Here is a 13,282-nt window from a genome sequence, read left to right on the forward strand (position 1 = left end):
CATAACTCAGAAAACGACGAAACTTGTAAACCAGAAAAAGGCTAGTGTCACGAAAATTATCTTATTGATAACATTACAAATTTAGCCCAAATCAATTTTTGAGTTGCCAAAATTCACAAATTGGCATGTGTGTGGAATATTTATAAATTTTTCCCGAATCAATTTTGAGTGGAAAATTTATCCCATACTAGTATTAAACACAAAAAGTGATATAAATTTAGAATATAAAATTTTCACAATTCAATTATTATTATATATCATCGATTCAAGAATGTTATGACAAATTTTACAAAGTTAATGGAGGATAAATATATATGAGTGTAAATTTGGGTAATTTATTATAAAATGATCAATTTGAAATTTTTTTAAATTAAGTAATAACCAAACAAAAATTGCAAAACATAAACAAAAAAAATCACAAAAACACCCCTTAATTATACTCAACGCTAATGCCCTGATTTTTTTTCCGTACTATCAATTCCTCCAAACTTGTTTCACCGTCACAAAAATACTCTCATTTTTGGGTAAATGGTAAGAATTATATTAACTTAAGCCAAAGAGAAACAAAAGCCGTAGAACAAGAACTTGGCACAAAAACTTACACTCATGAGGACAATAACAAAAATACCCTCATTTACTACTAAAGAAACTAATTTTTGTCAATGCAACTCTAACATTAAAATGTTTTCATTATTTCATGTCACTAGTACCTCGGACTTATTCTTAGTGTGACAAAAGTACTACCAGTCTATCGCTGAAAATCCTGAACTTTGTCTTTCTCCCCGACACTAATGCCCCAACCTTTTCCTTTTAAGTCTCTAACACCCCAAGCACGTATCGAATGGACGGTACTTTGCTAGGATTCATTGGAAACCATTTTATAGTCTAGTCCTTGAGGTTCCTTTGCGATAGATGTACATCATTTTAGAGCTTGTGAGTCTGATGATATAAATGAGGGATGGTACTTTCGTTAGAATCCATTAGAAATTTCTTGAGATCCAAAGTTTCGGGTTCCTTGTGTATGAGTTTGTGGATTTTGATGATATAAAAGAAAATTTTTGGTATGGATGTCATGGTAGTTATAATTTAGAGTTTTGATATTACAAAAAAAGTTTGCGATATTAGCAAATACAGTAATCATGATCTAAGGCTTTTGGTGATAAAACCCATAAAACGACCTCTTTTTTTCCTCGACATAAAAAAAATAACAAAGCAGCGGGACTCCGTTCGAAGAAGGAAATATCACTCCGCGTCGCGATTGAAAAATCTCCAAGTCAAAGTCAACGGAGCGGAAAAGTCCGACCGACGCCGCCCACAGTAACTCCCGTGCACCTTGCCGCGCCGAACCTCCCCCTTCCGCCTCCCGCGATTACTTAACGCTCTCGGAAAAAAGGTAGCTTCCCATGCCCGAATAGAATTCGGACTTTCCCCCCGTACGCTTTCCAATCCCCAAAACCGCGACCCGAACACGCCTCCGGTGCTGCGTGCATCGTCCCCCGCGTGATCGCGATCCCCGCTCGCTCCTCCGATCCGCGATCGCTCCCGGCTCGTCCTCCGTTCCCGCGCCGACGAGAAGATGCTCCCCAAGAGCTTCAAGAGCTTCAAGCCCGCCAAATGGTGAGTCCGTCCCCCCGCCCGATCGGTTGTTGACCGGCGGCTTGTGTTGTGCTGTGCGTTGATTTTGATTTTGGTGGCGGCGTTGTTTGTGGTGCAGCAAGACGGCGTTGAAGCTCGCGGCGTCGCGGCTGAAGCTGCTGAGGAACAAGAAGGAGGTCCAGGTGAAGCAGATGAGGCGGGACCTCGCTCAGCTGCTCGAGTCCGGCCAGGACCAGACCGCTAGGATTCGGGTGAGTTCGTTTGTTCGTTCGTCGCATCGTTGGGAGATTGAGACGGGCTCGATTTCGGATCGTAATCGTCGAGTTGCGGTTTCGGTTAGGTGGCGGTTCGATGTGAAAATCTGTTGCGCCGTCGTTTTCTGAAGCCGGTTGAACTGTGCCTTTTCTTTTCTCTCGTTGAATTATGGTTCAATTCGTGACTCTTTTCTTCCAAAAGCTTATATCTTTCCCTACCGAATTACGGCTCTTCCCGTGGCAAGTGAATTCCTGCTTAGAATGGAGCTGATTGAATCTCTCTTGCACTCGTCCTTGTGTGACTGGAAAACCTGAATTTTCTAGGTTTTGTATTGTTTTCATGAGATTGTTGTATGTTAACTGGTGATTTCAGAGGAGGCAGCCTGCTAATGCCATCCATTCTGGTGTTGTTTCCAGGTTGAACATGTTGTGAGGGAAGAGAAGATGATGGCAGCCTACGAGCTTGTTGAGCTGTTCTGTGAACTTATTGCAGCTCGTTTGCCTATAATCGAGTCACAGAAGTATGTGGTGATGATTATTTCCTTTCATTAATCCTGAGTTTTATTTTTGTCATTGAGAACAAGAGTACTGGGTGTGAGATTATTGGGTTTTGGATATAGGCGCCGAGATGAGAAGACAGCACATAGCTAGAGCAAGTACCGTCGATTCGTCAAACAAAATGATGAATTATCTGATATTTCTTCCATGTCTGGCTTAAAGATAGTGTCCATGGTAGAGTTATGTGCCTCGAGGATGTCTTTGAAAGGGCTTCATGCAAACTCTTGTGGCACCTTGCTGCTCCTGTTATCGATTGATAATAAGCTTTATCTGAGATGTGTAGAATCTCACCTCTTCTTCCTTCATTTACTTTTGCACAATGGGCTCTACTTCCTTTGTGTAAAATTCACTATACCGACCCTCTCCTCTTTCTTTGCCAGACCTTGCCCATCCTATTGGCTGGAATTCTAACCTTCTCCCTGTAGTCCACAGTTTGGTTCCACTGAGTTAGCACAACAGGGACATAAGTGGGCCCACCACGATGCTTGGGAGTTCCCAAAGAAATGATAGTCTTGCCTTTTAATTTCTGCGTAAAATTTTATGTAATTATTTTCGGTGAGAAATGTGTAATTAATTCTCTGTGTGTTTCCAGAAACTGCCCAATTGACTTGAAGGAGGCTGTTTCAAGCGTAGTCTTTGCCTCTCCGAGATGCTCAGACGTTCCTGAACTTATGGATATCCGCAAGCATTTTACCGCAAAATATGGAAAAGATTTCATTACTGCAGCTGTTGAGTTGCGTCCTGATTGTGGTGTAAACCGCTCTGTAAGTCCATGATTGTTCAGCTTCCTTTACATTCCTTTATTTTTATGAATGAATTGAAATGTGCCAAAGTTTCTTGGTTGCACTTCTTTCATTGGGCTTGATGGAATCTTTTCTTGCCCTTTGTTTATCAGTTAGTTGAGAAACTCTGCCAAAGCACCTGATGGTCCAACCAAAGTAAAGATTTTAACCTCAATTGCGGAGGAACACAACATCAAATGGGATCCTAATTCATTTGGGGATAAAGATTCGCATAATCATGGAGATTTGTTGGTACTTCTGAATTATGTTTGCTTCAGTAGTCTTGCTTCTGAGTTCTGGCTATGGACTAGTAATTTAGCATGTTCTTCTTCTGTTTGTTGATACAACATTTGTGTATTATTGCTTACCAGAATGGACCGAGTACTTTTGAAAAGCCAGTAACCTGCAGACACAATTTTCAAACTTCCAAGTGCCTGATATTGACAGAGAAAGAACCAATGTGCATGTCGCACCTCAAAAAGTAGCAAAGGAGGATGCCTCTGTAAACTTGCATCAGAACAGTAGCAGGTCATCATTTGACCACCAAAATATTCCCCCTGGACATGCTAATGTTCCTATCACTTCACATCCGGGAGCCGAAAAACTCCAGGTATGATGAGTTGTACCATTTGACGAAAGGTTTGCTTTTAATCATTTTATTACTTGAGAAACTTGCTTTGATATTCATCCTAACGGAAGTTCCATTTACAGGTTATGCAATGGAAGGAAATGCTGAAGCTGGACATATGTATCGCAGGGAAGGAAATGTTGATTACATGGGCGGGCAAAACTGGAATATGGAATTCAAGGATGCAACCTCTGCTGCTCAAGCTGCTGCAGAATCTGCTGAACGGGCAAGCATGGCTGCCAGAGCTGCTGCACAACTTTCTAGCCGTGGGAGGATTTCTACGCAATACTCTACAGAGCCACAAAGGTCTTCTGCTCACGGTCCTATGGATGAACGGGCTGGAAGATCTGCAGGCTCCAGTTTTCAAGATGAAGCCTATGCTAAAGTTGCAGGTAATAAGGCTTCTGATGGAAGAAATGCTCAACCTCACACAGCATGTAAGCAGAATTATGCAAAAGAAGAGCACGTTGGAGAAGTAGGTGAGAGGTTCTATAAAGATGGCCATACGAGCAATGACAGACCTAGCCAGTATGTTTCGAAGAAGTCTAATATGGACTCCATGGACAACAACGCATTTGCAGAGTCCTCTAGTTATGGTATAAACAACATTCAGTTCGAAGATACGTGAGCTCACAATCAGAGGGTTTATCCTCTGATAGGCTTCCTGTAAATGATACTTTTGAGGCCAGAATTCCAAGCATACATCGCAGTCAAGCTGATGTCCGAGACACTGATAGGCTTGGAGGGGTGAATGAAAGATTTTACAGAGAGGGTAACAGGAGAAGCAGTGAATCCAGCCGGTCTAATTCTAGAAAGTCTAGTGCAGATTTCAGTGGTGTCGACTCACTTGTGAATGAACATGAAATAGCAGGCAGAAATACCCAGAACAGCTCGTCTGGAGCTGAGCGTGGCAATGTTTTGGATAAATCAAGTGGGATGAGACACTCTTTTCGACCAGAGACTAGTGGCACTTTAGATGAACTGAGTGAGAGAAGATACTCTGGTGAAGTGGAATCTACTAATGATTTGCAGGATGATTTTATATCTGCTAAATATTCTACCCGTGCTTCCTATCATTCTCATTTGTCACATTCAAGCACTTATGTTGATGAGCAAGATGTTATGAGTAATCAGAAGGAGGAGGAGGAGGATGTTGCTGAAAACCCCTTTGCCGATTTTGATGAAGAAAACTTCCAGAAAGATAATAAATCAGCAATTGAAAGCACTGCAGTAGCTTTTGATGATTATGGTTCAGATGGTGATGACTATGGGTTTGATTTGGACAAAGGAGCAGAGCCCAGTGTGAAGACCTCACAACCAAGCTGGGAATCACCTAGCTATCCATCAGCAAGTATCAGTTCGCCAAGCCCCAAAAGGACCACAGTTGACACATTTACAAAGATTACTCCCCAATCAAGTTTCTCCACTAGCCAGCACGGTCCTATATTTTCTGGCGATTTAGCTGATTCTACAGTTCATTCATTAGCAGATGAACTTGCGCCTGTGACCTTTGATGAGTCAGATGGGCCAAGTTCAGAAAGTGAAGTGGAGCAGAGCGATTATAAGGAAGAGAGAGTATATTCCAGTTTTGGATCTCAGAAAAAGTTTGGAATTGGTGATTTACCTTCTAGTTCAGGGAAATACTCGCTTAATTCAAAGAATAAAGGATTGGATACCTCTGATGATCCTGTAGATAAGAAGCACCAGAGTCAGCCCTTCAATGCTTATGAAGATACTTTGGTTCATGAAGTTGAGGAAAGTGCTTCTGTATTTTCAGAACGTGGTACAATAGATGATTCTAAATCTTCACATGAAGATAGTTACGATAGTGATTTGGGTTTGACATTTGGAAGATTGACTGGTGGTCTGAAAAATAAAGGTAATAGGCATCCCGCAAATTTGAGGAGCTCAGCAGGTGATGCTTCGTTATCTAAACAAACAGCTGAATACACGGCAAGGAAACATCCTCTTCTTTCCGACTTAATTTATCAGATGATTCTGTAGTTCAGCAAGAACCGGAGAGTGTGGAAGTGGGTTCCAGAGGGCCAGCTTTCACATCTTTTGGTTCTGGTAGTGATCAGATTCCTGAGAAAACTGTTTCGCAAGATAATTCCAGAAGCCATCGAGAACGGCAGGTTCAGAAGGTGGAGCAGGTAGTGGATGATACGTTTACAAGAAGAGCAAGCACAAGGCCGGTCATCCCATCTCTTGGTCCTTATGGCAGTTATGCTTCAGAAAAGGACTAGCCAAGGCCAAATTTCAGACAGCCATCCGGAATCTTACCCTCAGCAGGAGTCAGAAGTAAATGAAACTGAAAGATCAAGTTCCAGAGGTTCAAGTGCATCTTTTGAATTAAGAGAAGAACAGCGTGGTTCAAGAACCCGCCGGGAACGGTATATAGAGAAGATGCAGCCAGAAGTGGATGACAACTTGACAAGAAGAGCAAGCACGAGGCCAGTGATCCCATCTCTGGTCTCTGACGGCATTTATGCTCCAGAAGGAACTATGAAAGAACAGATTTATAACAGTGGTTCTGAACCTTATACTCAGGAGGAGTCCGAAGTGAATAAAAGATCAGGCTCCACTGGTTCATCCACAAACAGTAGAGAACGTATAGGTGCTGGGCTTTCGAAGGACAAAGGCAGGTGCTCCAAGTGCTCACAGAAATACCAACTTGAAGTCAACTTTTGCCTCTGATGAATCCAAAGAACGTAGTGCGGATTCAAGATCCTCTCTGAGGAGCTCTTATCCAACTGAAACTTCAACAAGGCCTCACTCTGCGGCTGATGAAGCCTATAGTTTGAGAAGTTCTGAACAGTCGAGGTACAGTAAGGAAGCAAAGGGCGAGCCCATTTCGGAAACCAAAAGATCGTCTCGTGAGGAGACCTCAAAGTCTACTGCAATGGAACAACCTTCGTCTTCAATTTCAAAGAAAACTTCATCCAGTAAGTCAGGTATGAGTGAAGATAGACCAAAGCCTACCGCAAGAGAGCAACCTTCCTTGCCCATCCGAAAGAAGGTTTCATCTGCTAAGTCAGGGATGAGTGAAAGTTCTAAGGCTGCAACTCCAAGCTTAGAGTCTGCATCTAGGGAGGATTCCTTCAATCGAGCAAGTCACGTTCATCCTAAGCTTCCCGACTATGATACTTTTGCTGCCACTATGCAGTCACTTGAGCTAATCGGAAGTAACTCTTTTGGTCTTTCTTTGTGGATATGGTACATTCACGTCGGTCATTTTTGTGCATGGTTTTGATATTATTTATTTTCTGAGGGAGGAATAAACTTGGATTCTTATTTATTTGTGCAGTAATACTCCGGCTTTGCTGGCTGGGTGGTGATATTGAGCTATTCTTTTATTTGATCTCTTAATAAATTGATACATAATCGTGTGAATTTTCTTGGCCACTTCTTCATCGAACCAGAGTTGCATCGTTTCATTTGTTTTATTGGTCTTCTATCTTTTCCGCTCAGTAAGTCGAGACTTTTAAGACGCGACTGCGTTTGAGCAGTTAGCGACGGCTCGCGGCAGCGGAACTCTCTGTTCACATCGGGCAGCAGGCTACAGCCTTCGGGGTTATTGTGGGTGAGTGTATGGTCCCGTTGTTATGGGCGACCTGGTGCGGTTCTTCTCTGGAGATCGAATCGAACTTTCACATCAGGAGCTGTATATTGACAAAACCTCGACACGAGCACCCAAATACGTGCTCGGTGATGGATGCGAGAGAGAGAGAGAGAGAGAGACTGGAGCTTATCGAAGGAACTGTAGGACTGGAACATACATCTACAGTCGACGCAGGTCCTGGAAAAATTGTTGAATGCGAGTCTGTGCATGAGACCTGCTAATGAGTCATGTGACGAGCCATATCTTAGAGGGATACTTGGACGACTCTTACAAATAAAAGTATAAAAAAAGGTTCACAACTTTTCCATAACGTTTCACCAACAATAAACCCTTTTTGACTAAGTGAAAATATATAATAGTTTATAGATATAATCTTCCGGGACGCTTCTATGGGGGAAAAAAATAAGGAACAGTCTGGCAACAGAGTCAAAATTAGATTGCTAACAATGATGCTTTGCAAGCTAGCATGGGAAAACTGATATCGCCAATTGAAAGAAGTTTGTGATTTTTGGACATTTAAAACTGATATTGCCAATCAAAAGAAGTTTGTGATTTTGGACATTTTGGGCACGAAATGAGACTAACATTCTCGATTGTCGATTAATCTAATAAAATTGAAGGTGAGACCCGGTTATATCTTTTAATAACGATAATTATGAAATCACTTTTTCATGCCCAATCTATCTAATCATGTTGTTGAGTCTCCCGAGACGAGGCTTTTTATATATACTCAATAGAGATCGATTCATTTCTCTTGACATCTCTTATATGTATTTTACTATAAATAAGCTGGTTTAAAATTTATTTGTACTAGATAATTATTCTGTTCTAGCGGTGGCCAATCTTGACCTCTCCTTTTTTACTCTTCTCCTTGTTCTTAATACCTTTTGCGTGGCTAGTTTTGTGGTCATCCCATGATATAGCACGTAGAACAGCAACTCTCGCATTTACCATCTGGAAGGTTCTCTGGTCTTGCCTAGTGATAATACACAGAGGGCTCCGACAGATTCAGTCTCACATTATCGAACTCTACTTCATGTCATACGAGGGAGTCCTCTGACCAAACGTCTCTAGTGACTACAGGGGGAGAGAGAGGAATGAGAACGACAATCATCGCATTCCGACACCTGCATCGGTCAAAAACAAGCACTAAAAATGTCTGGATCAATGCCAGCATGATGGAAATCTTATGTTATCTGGAAGAGAATCAGTTCTTTTTCACGGTGCTCGAATGAAATCGTGTTCTCGCTGCAGCCGCCGAGCCCGGTCAAACGTATTGATCATAAAATAATATTATTCAGCTGACAAAACAACACCCGAATGACGCAGGATAAGCCTCTGGCAATTTCTTGGAAGAGAACCATTTTATACGATGCCCATGTTTCCCATGGAACTGCGGAAGCTTTCCCAAGTTAGATTGTGATCTGGGCAATTCTTTCTCCAGAGTACGAGGTATGAAGTTCGCCGATCTCGCTCTATCTTTTGCTGCTATTTTCTCTCACAGCAATCTTTCTGGGGTTCCATGAATCAAGGGTCGAGACATGGAGGTCATCTTTGGCTTCACTCAAGTTTCTGCCTCTGCACGGTGAAAATGAAGCAGAACGCTTTCCTTTCACCTGTATTCTGCATTAGCACCCAAACTATATGATTTTTCTCATCTGCTGCTGCATAATGAGGAAAGAATGCAGCATTTCTTAGCCTTAAATGGTTGTGGAGGTTAGAGATATCTAAGGGATCTTCTGCATCTGTTAGCACGGTGCCGGTATCTCTTGAATTGTGCATTTCCCTGATTGTGCAATGATCGATATAATTATTTTGAGTGCCTGTCACTACCTCATATACTCTTCAGTATAAAACATGCAGAAATCACACAATTTTTCTCTTTTGCACATTCTTTTATCTGTGTTTGATTGATCTAGTGGCTTTGCAGAGATGGAACCAACTGCGAAACTGGTCTCTGAGGGTCCATCGGGGTTGTTGCAGAGTGATGAACTATACAATGTAAAGTCTCTCTTTCTCTTTTTTTTTTTTTTTTAATGTTTTTTCTGTTTGCGGCAATTTCTTCTGTTGAATGAAGTTACTGTAACAGTTTGAGAATGTTCTAAGTTGTTGTTTTGTCATGGCAGTATGTGCTGATGACTAGCGTGTACCCCAGAGAAGCAGAGATTCTGAAGGAGCTCAGAGATGCTATTGCAAACCATCCACAGTAAATTCTATTTCATACTCATTACTCAATTCCACATTCATTTTCATTGATTTCCTTTGACTATGACTTCAGAATGATTCCGCTTCGACTTAGAGTGTATGAACATGTTCATTAGTCACTTTCAAACCCGGACATTCGTGTCACGATGATGATTAATTGAGTAAATCTGGCATAACCATAGAATTCAATGACCGAAGGCGGTTATCCACGTACTTAAAACCAGAGTGTCTTTAAGTTCGTATGTTCAGTGTTGGTGGGAATCTTACTGAACAGGTCCTACTTTGCGACTGCGCCAGATGGGGGTCAGTTCATCGCTCTGCTCCTGAAGCTATTGAACGCGAAGAAGACTATAGAGGTCGGCGTCTTCACCGGATACTCTCTCCTCCTCACCGCTCTCACCATTCCACAAGATGGCAAGGTCTGCCATCTCTTGCTTGCGAAAAGGAAAAAATTTGTAAGTCTATCTGTCAAGCTAGAATTAATCTGCGCAATGTTTCCACCGCAGATCATAGCGATCGATGTAGACCGAGAAGCATATGAGATCGGATTGCCGTTTATCAAGAAGGCCAATGTCGAACACAAGATCGACTTCGTTGAATCGCAAGCTTTGCCCGTCCTCACCAAATTAATAGAAAACGTGAGTGTAACTTTTCTAGTAAAGTAATCCTCATTTGAACTTGTGCAATGAAAATGACATCTTCTGAACTTGTTAAACTCAACAATCTCATCTTGCTTCTCTTTTGCGTATCAGCAAGAAAATGAAAGCAGCTTCGACTTTGCGTTCGTCGATGCTGACCGGGCAAACCTGAAGAACTATCACGAGAGGCTACTAAGGCTGGTGAGGGTTGGGGGTGTGATCATGTATGACAACACTCTCTGGGGAGGCACTGTGGCCTTGGCCGACCCATCCTCTGCTCACCCAATGAGGCAATTCGCATGGAAGGACTCGATCGAGTTCAACAAGATGATAGCGGGTGATCCTCGGGTCGATATATCTCAAGTTGCACTGGGTGATGGGATGACGATCTGCAGGCGCATCTATTGATGCCCTTTGATCAAATTTATGGCATACATCGAAATAAGCACTCGTTCCTCAATCTGTTGAGATTGGAGCAGAATAGTTTCTAATACAGATTGTGAGTCTGTTGTGTTATAACCTTTTGACCGCTTTCAATAAACTTCAGACGATTGTTCACCCACTAAAAGACCGTTCTTGTCAATTTCTTTAATCTACACTACCTAGTCCCTGTGTCAGGAATAATTCTGGTTGATCGTTCCATTTGACGCATGGATGACGACAAGTCTCAGCATCTGTATCTTCTGCTCTGCTTTGTTTACAGGATAAAGTGTAGTGAAAAATGGCGGTTCCACTAGTTCTTAGGCATAGTAATTGATGATTATGGTTCAGATAGTTTGATTTGGACAAAGGAGCAGAGCCTGATCTGAAAACGTTTCTTCACAACCAAGCTGGGAATATCACTAGCTATATCCATCAGCAAATAATTGTGCTATAATCGATAAGAGTCGTCTTGTAATGCCTATGAGTACCTCATATACTCTTCATTACAAAACATACAGGAATTAGACAATTTTCTCTTTTGCATATGCTTTACCAGCATTTTTTATTGATCTAGTGGCTTTGCAGAGATGGAACCAACTGTGAAAGTAGTCTCCCAGGGTCCATCAGGGTTGTTGCAGGGTGATGAACTATACAATGTAGAGTCTCTCTCTCTCTCTCTCTCTCTCTCTCTCTCTCTCTCTCTCTCTTTTTTGATTTGTTCTGTTTGCAGCAGTTTCTTCTGTTGAATGAAGTAGCTGTAACGGTTTGAGAATGTTCTAAGTTGTTGTATTGTCATGGCAGTATGTACTGACGACTAGTGTCTACCCCAGAGAAGCAGAGATTCTGCAGGAGCTCAGAGATGCCATTGCTAACCATCCACAGCAATTTTATTCCATACTCATTACTCAAAATGATTCCGCATCGACTTAAGAGTGTATGAACATGTTCATTACTCGCTTCGAGATGCACATTCATGTCACGACGATGATAAATTGAGTAAATATGGCGTAACCATAGAATTCAATGACCGAAAGCTGCTGTCCATATACTTAAAACCAGAGAGTATCTTTACGTTTGTGTGTTCAGTGTTGGTGGGAATCTTACTGAACAGGTCCTACTTTGCGACTGCACCAGCGGGGTCAGTTCGTCGCGCTGCTCCTGAAGCTATTGAACACGAAGAAGACTATAGAGGTCGGCATCTTCACCGGATACTCTCTCTCCTCCTGATGGCTCTCACGATCCCGCAAGATGGCAAGGTCTGCCGTCTCTCTCGCTTGACAATGGGAAAAATTTGGAAGTCTATTTGTCAAGCTAGAATTAATCAGCACATTACTCAAATGTTTCCACTGCAGATCATAGCGATCGATGTAGAATGAGAAGCATACGAGATCGGATTGCCGTTTATCAAGAAGGCCGATGTTGAACACAAGATCGACTTCGTCAAATCGCAAGCTTTGCCCATCCTGGATAAATTACTGGAAAGCGTGAGTGGAACTTTTCTAGTAAAGTAATCCTCATTTGCACTTGTGCAATAAAGATGATACATTCTGCGCTTGGTAGACTCTCGACAATCTCATCCGGCTTATCTTTTTCGTGTCAGCAAGAAAATGAAAGCCATGGAATACCGTAGATTGCGCGAAGACATAGACCGGAAACAAAAAAAAACACAAACTTATTGGAGATTCCAGGTTCTAGGTTTCACCGACTTAAAACTTGAAATTTACCCATTGAAATAGATTCTCTAATTTTTGGAACCTGAAATGTACCTTGCATACCTTGAAACCTGGAACCCGACAGGTTCCCACTAGCCAGTTCTCAAGTTCTAGGTTGCTCACCCCGAGTGTTGACGACTAGTGTGTACCCGAGAGAAGCAAAGATTCTGATGGTGCTCAGAGATGCTATTGCAAACCATCCACAGTAAATCCTATTTAACATTCTTTGCTCGTGCCACATGCACTCTTTGTGATCTCCTCATACTATGATCACATGGGGTTCAAAGAAATCAAATGAAATAAGACTCTTAATAGATACTATGGGTGGGGTAGAAAAGTTGTAAATAGGTCTTGGGGCCCCCAAAATCGAACTTAAGCAAAGTATATTGGAAGTTGTTTTTGACTCGAGCTTTCTTGTTCCAGAGACCATACAATTTCAGCAGATAGTCATTTTCATTGTAGTTCCTTGCAATTTCTCAGCAGTCTTTTGTGTCATTAAATGAAATAATTAAAAAGGGGTTTATGAATGTTTAATTACTCAACAACTACAACGTCCTCGAAGGAATAATAACCAATTTCAGAAACATAAAGGGTCGCCTAAGATAATTGGGAGTTAACCTTTGGGTGGGACTGAAGAATTTTATATGGTCCATGAGAAAATTTTTGGTCTTATTCATCCGGAATTGTGGCTCTTGTTGAACTGGACATTTTTTAATGTATGTGTTTGGATAATCTCATTTATCTATAACACTCATTTCTCATCTAGTTCTTAGGCTGTGCTTCTTATTTCACTACAACGAATAGCATGCAATTAGAGACAACAAAGAAAAATGGAGCTTTCTTTTCGATAAGGAACTACGATGG

At 41.8% G+C, this 13,282-nt stretch overlaps 3 protein-coding genes and 1 pseudogene across 3 annotated transcripts; all 4 read left to right on the forward strand.

Moving 5' to 3' along the window:
• Nucleotides 1-1,392: 1,392 nt before the first annotated feature.
• On the forward strand, nucleotides 1,393-4,478 carry LOC120292047. Its single transcript, XM_039309908.1, has 6 exons — nucleotides 1,393-1,617; nucleotides 1,715-1,847; nucleotides 2,268-2,371; nucleotides 3,001-3,172; nucleotides 3,308-3,530; nucleotides 3,902-4,478. Exons 1-6 carry the CDS (start codon nucleotides 1,577-1,579, stop codon nucleotides 4,444-4,446), a joined length of 1,218 nt encoding a protein of 405 aa, XP_039165842.1. The 5' UTR covers nucleotides 1,393-1,576; the 3' UTR covers nucleotides 4,447-4,478.
• A 276-nt stretch (nucleotides 4,479-4,754) lies between these two features.
• On the forward strand, nucleotides 4,755-7,071 carry LOC120292048 (protein lingerer-like). Its single transcript, XM_039309909.1, has 4 exons — nucleotides 4,755-5,697; nucleotides 5,811-5,971; nucleotides 6,054-6,463; nucleotides 6,546-7,071. The coding sequence occupies exons 1-4, from the start codon at nucleotides 4,755-4,757 to the stop codon at nucleotides 7,069-7,071; spliced, it is 2,040 nt and encodes a 679-aa protein (XP_039165843.1).
• Nucleotides 7,072-8,816: 1,745 nt separating this feature from the next.
• Nucleotides 8,817-10,907, forward strand: LOC104440305 (probable caffeoyl-CoA O-methyltransferase At4g26220). Its single transcript, XM_039310394.1, has 6 exons — nucleotides 8,817-8,892; nucleotides 9,371-9,441; nucleotides 9,567-9,646; nucleotides 9,920-10,064; nucleotides 10,152-10,283; nucleotides 10,398-10,907. Exons 2-6 carry the CDS (start codon nucleotides 9,373-9,375, stop codon nucleotides 10,689-10,691), a joined length of 720 nt encoding a protein of 239 aa, XP_039166328.1. The 5' UTR covers nucleotides 8,817-8,892; nucleotides 9,371-9,372; the 3' UTR covers nucleotides 10,692-10,907.
• A 263-nt stretch (nucleotides 10,908-11,170) lies between these two features.
• LOC104438338 lies at nucleotides 11,171-12,269 on the forward strand (annotated as a pseudogene).
• The last annotated feature ends 1,013 nt before the right edge of the window (nucleotides 12,270-13,282 follow it).

This window comes from Eucalyptus grandis, chromosome 3 (assembly GCF_016545825.1).
Source record: "Eucalyptus grandis isolate ANBG69807.140 chromosome 3, ASM1654582v1, whole genome shotgun sequence".
Lineage (NCBI taxonomy): Eukaryota > Viridiplantae > Streptophyta > Magnoliopsida > Myrtales > Myrtaceae > Eucalyptus > Eucalyptus grandis.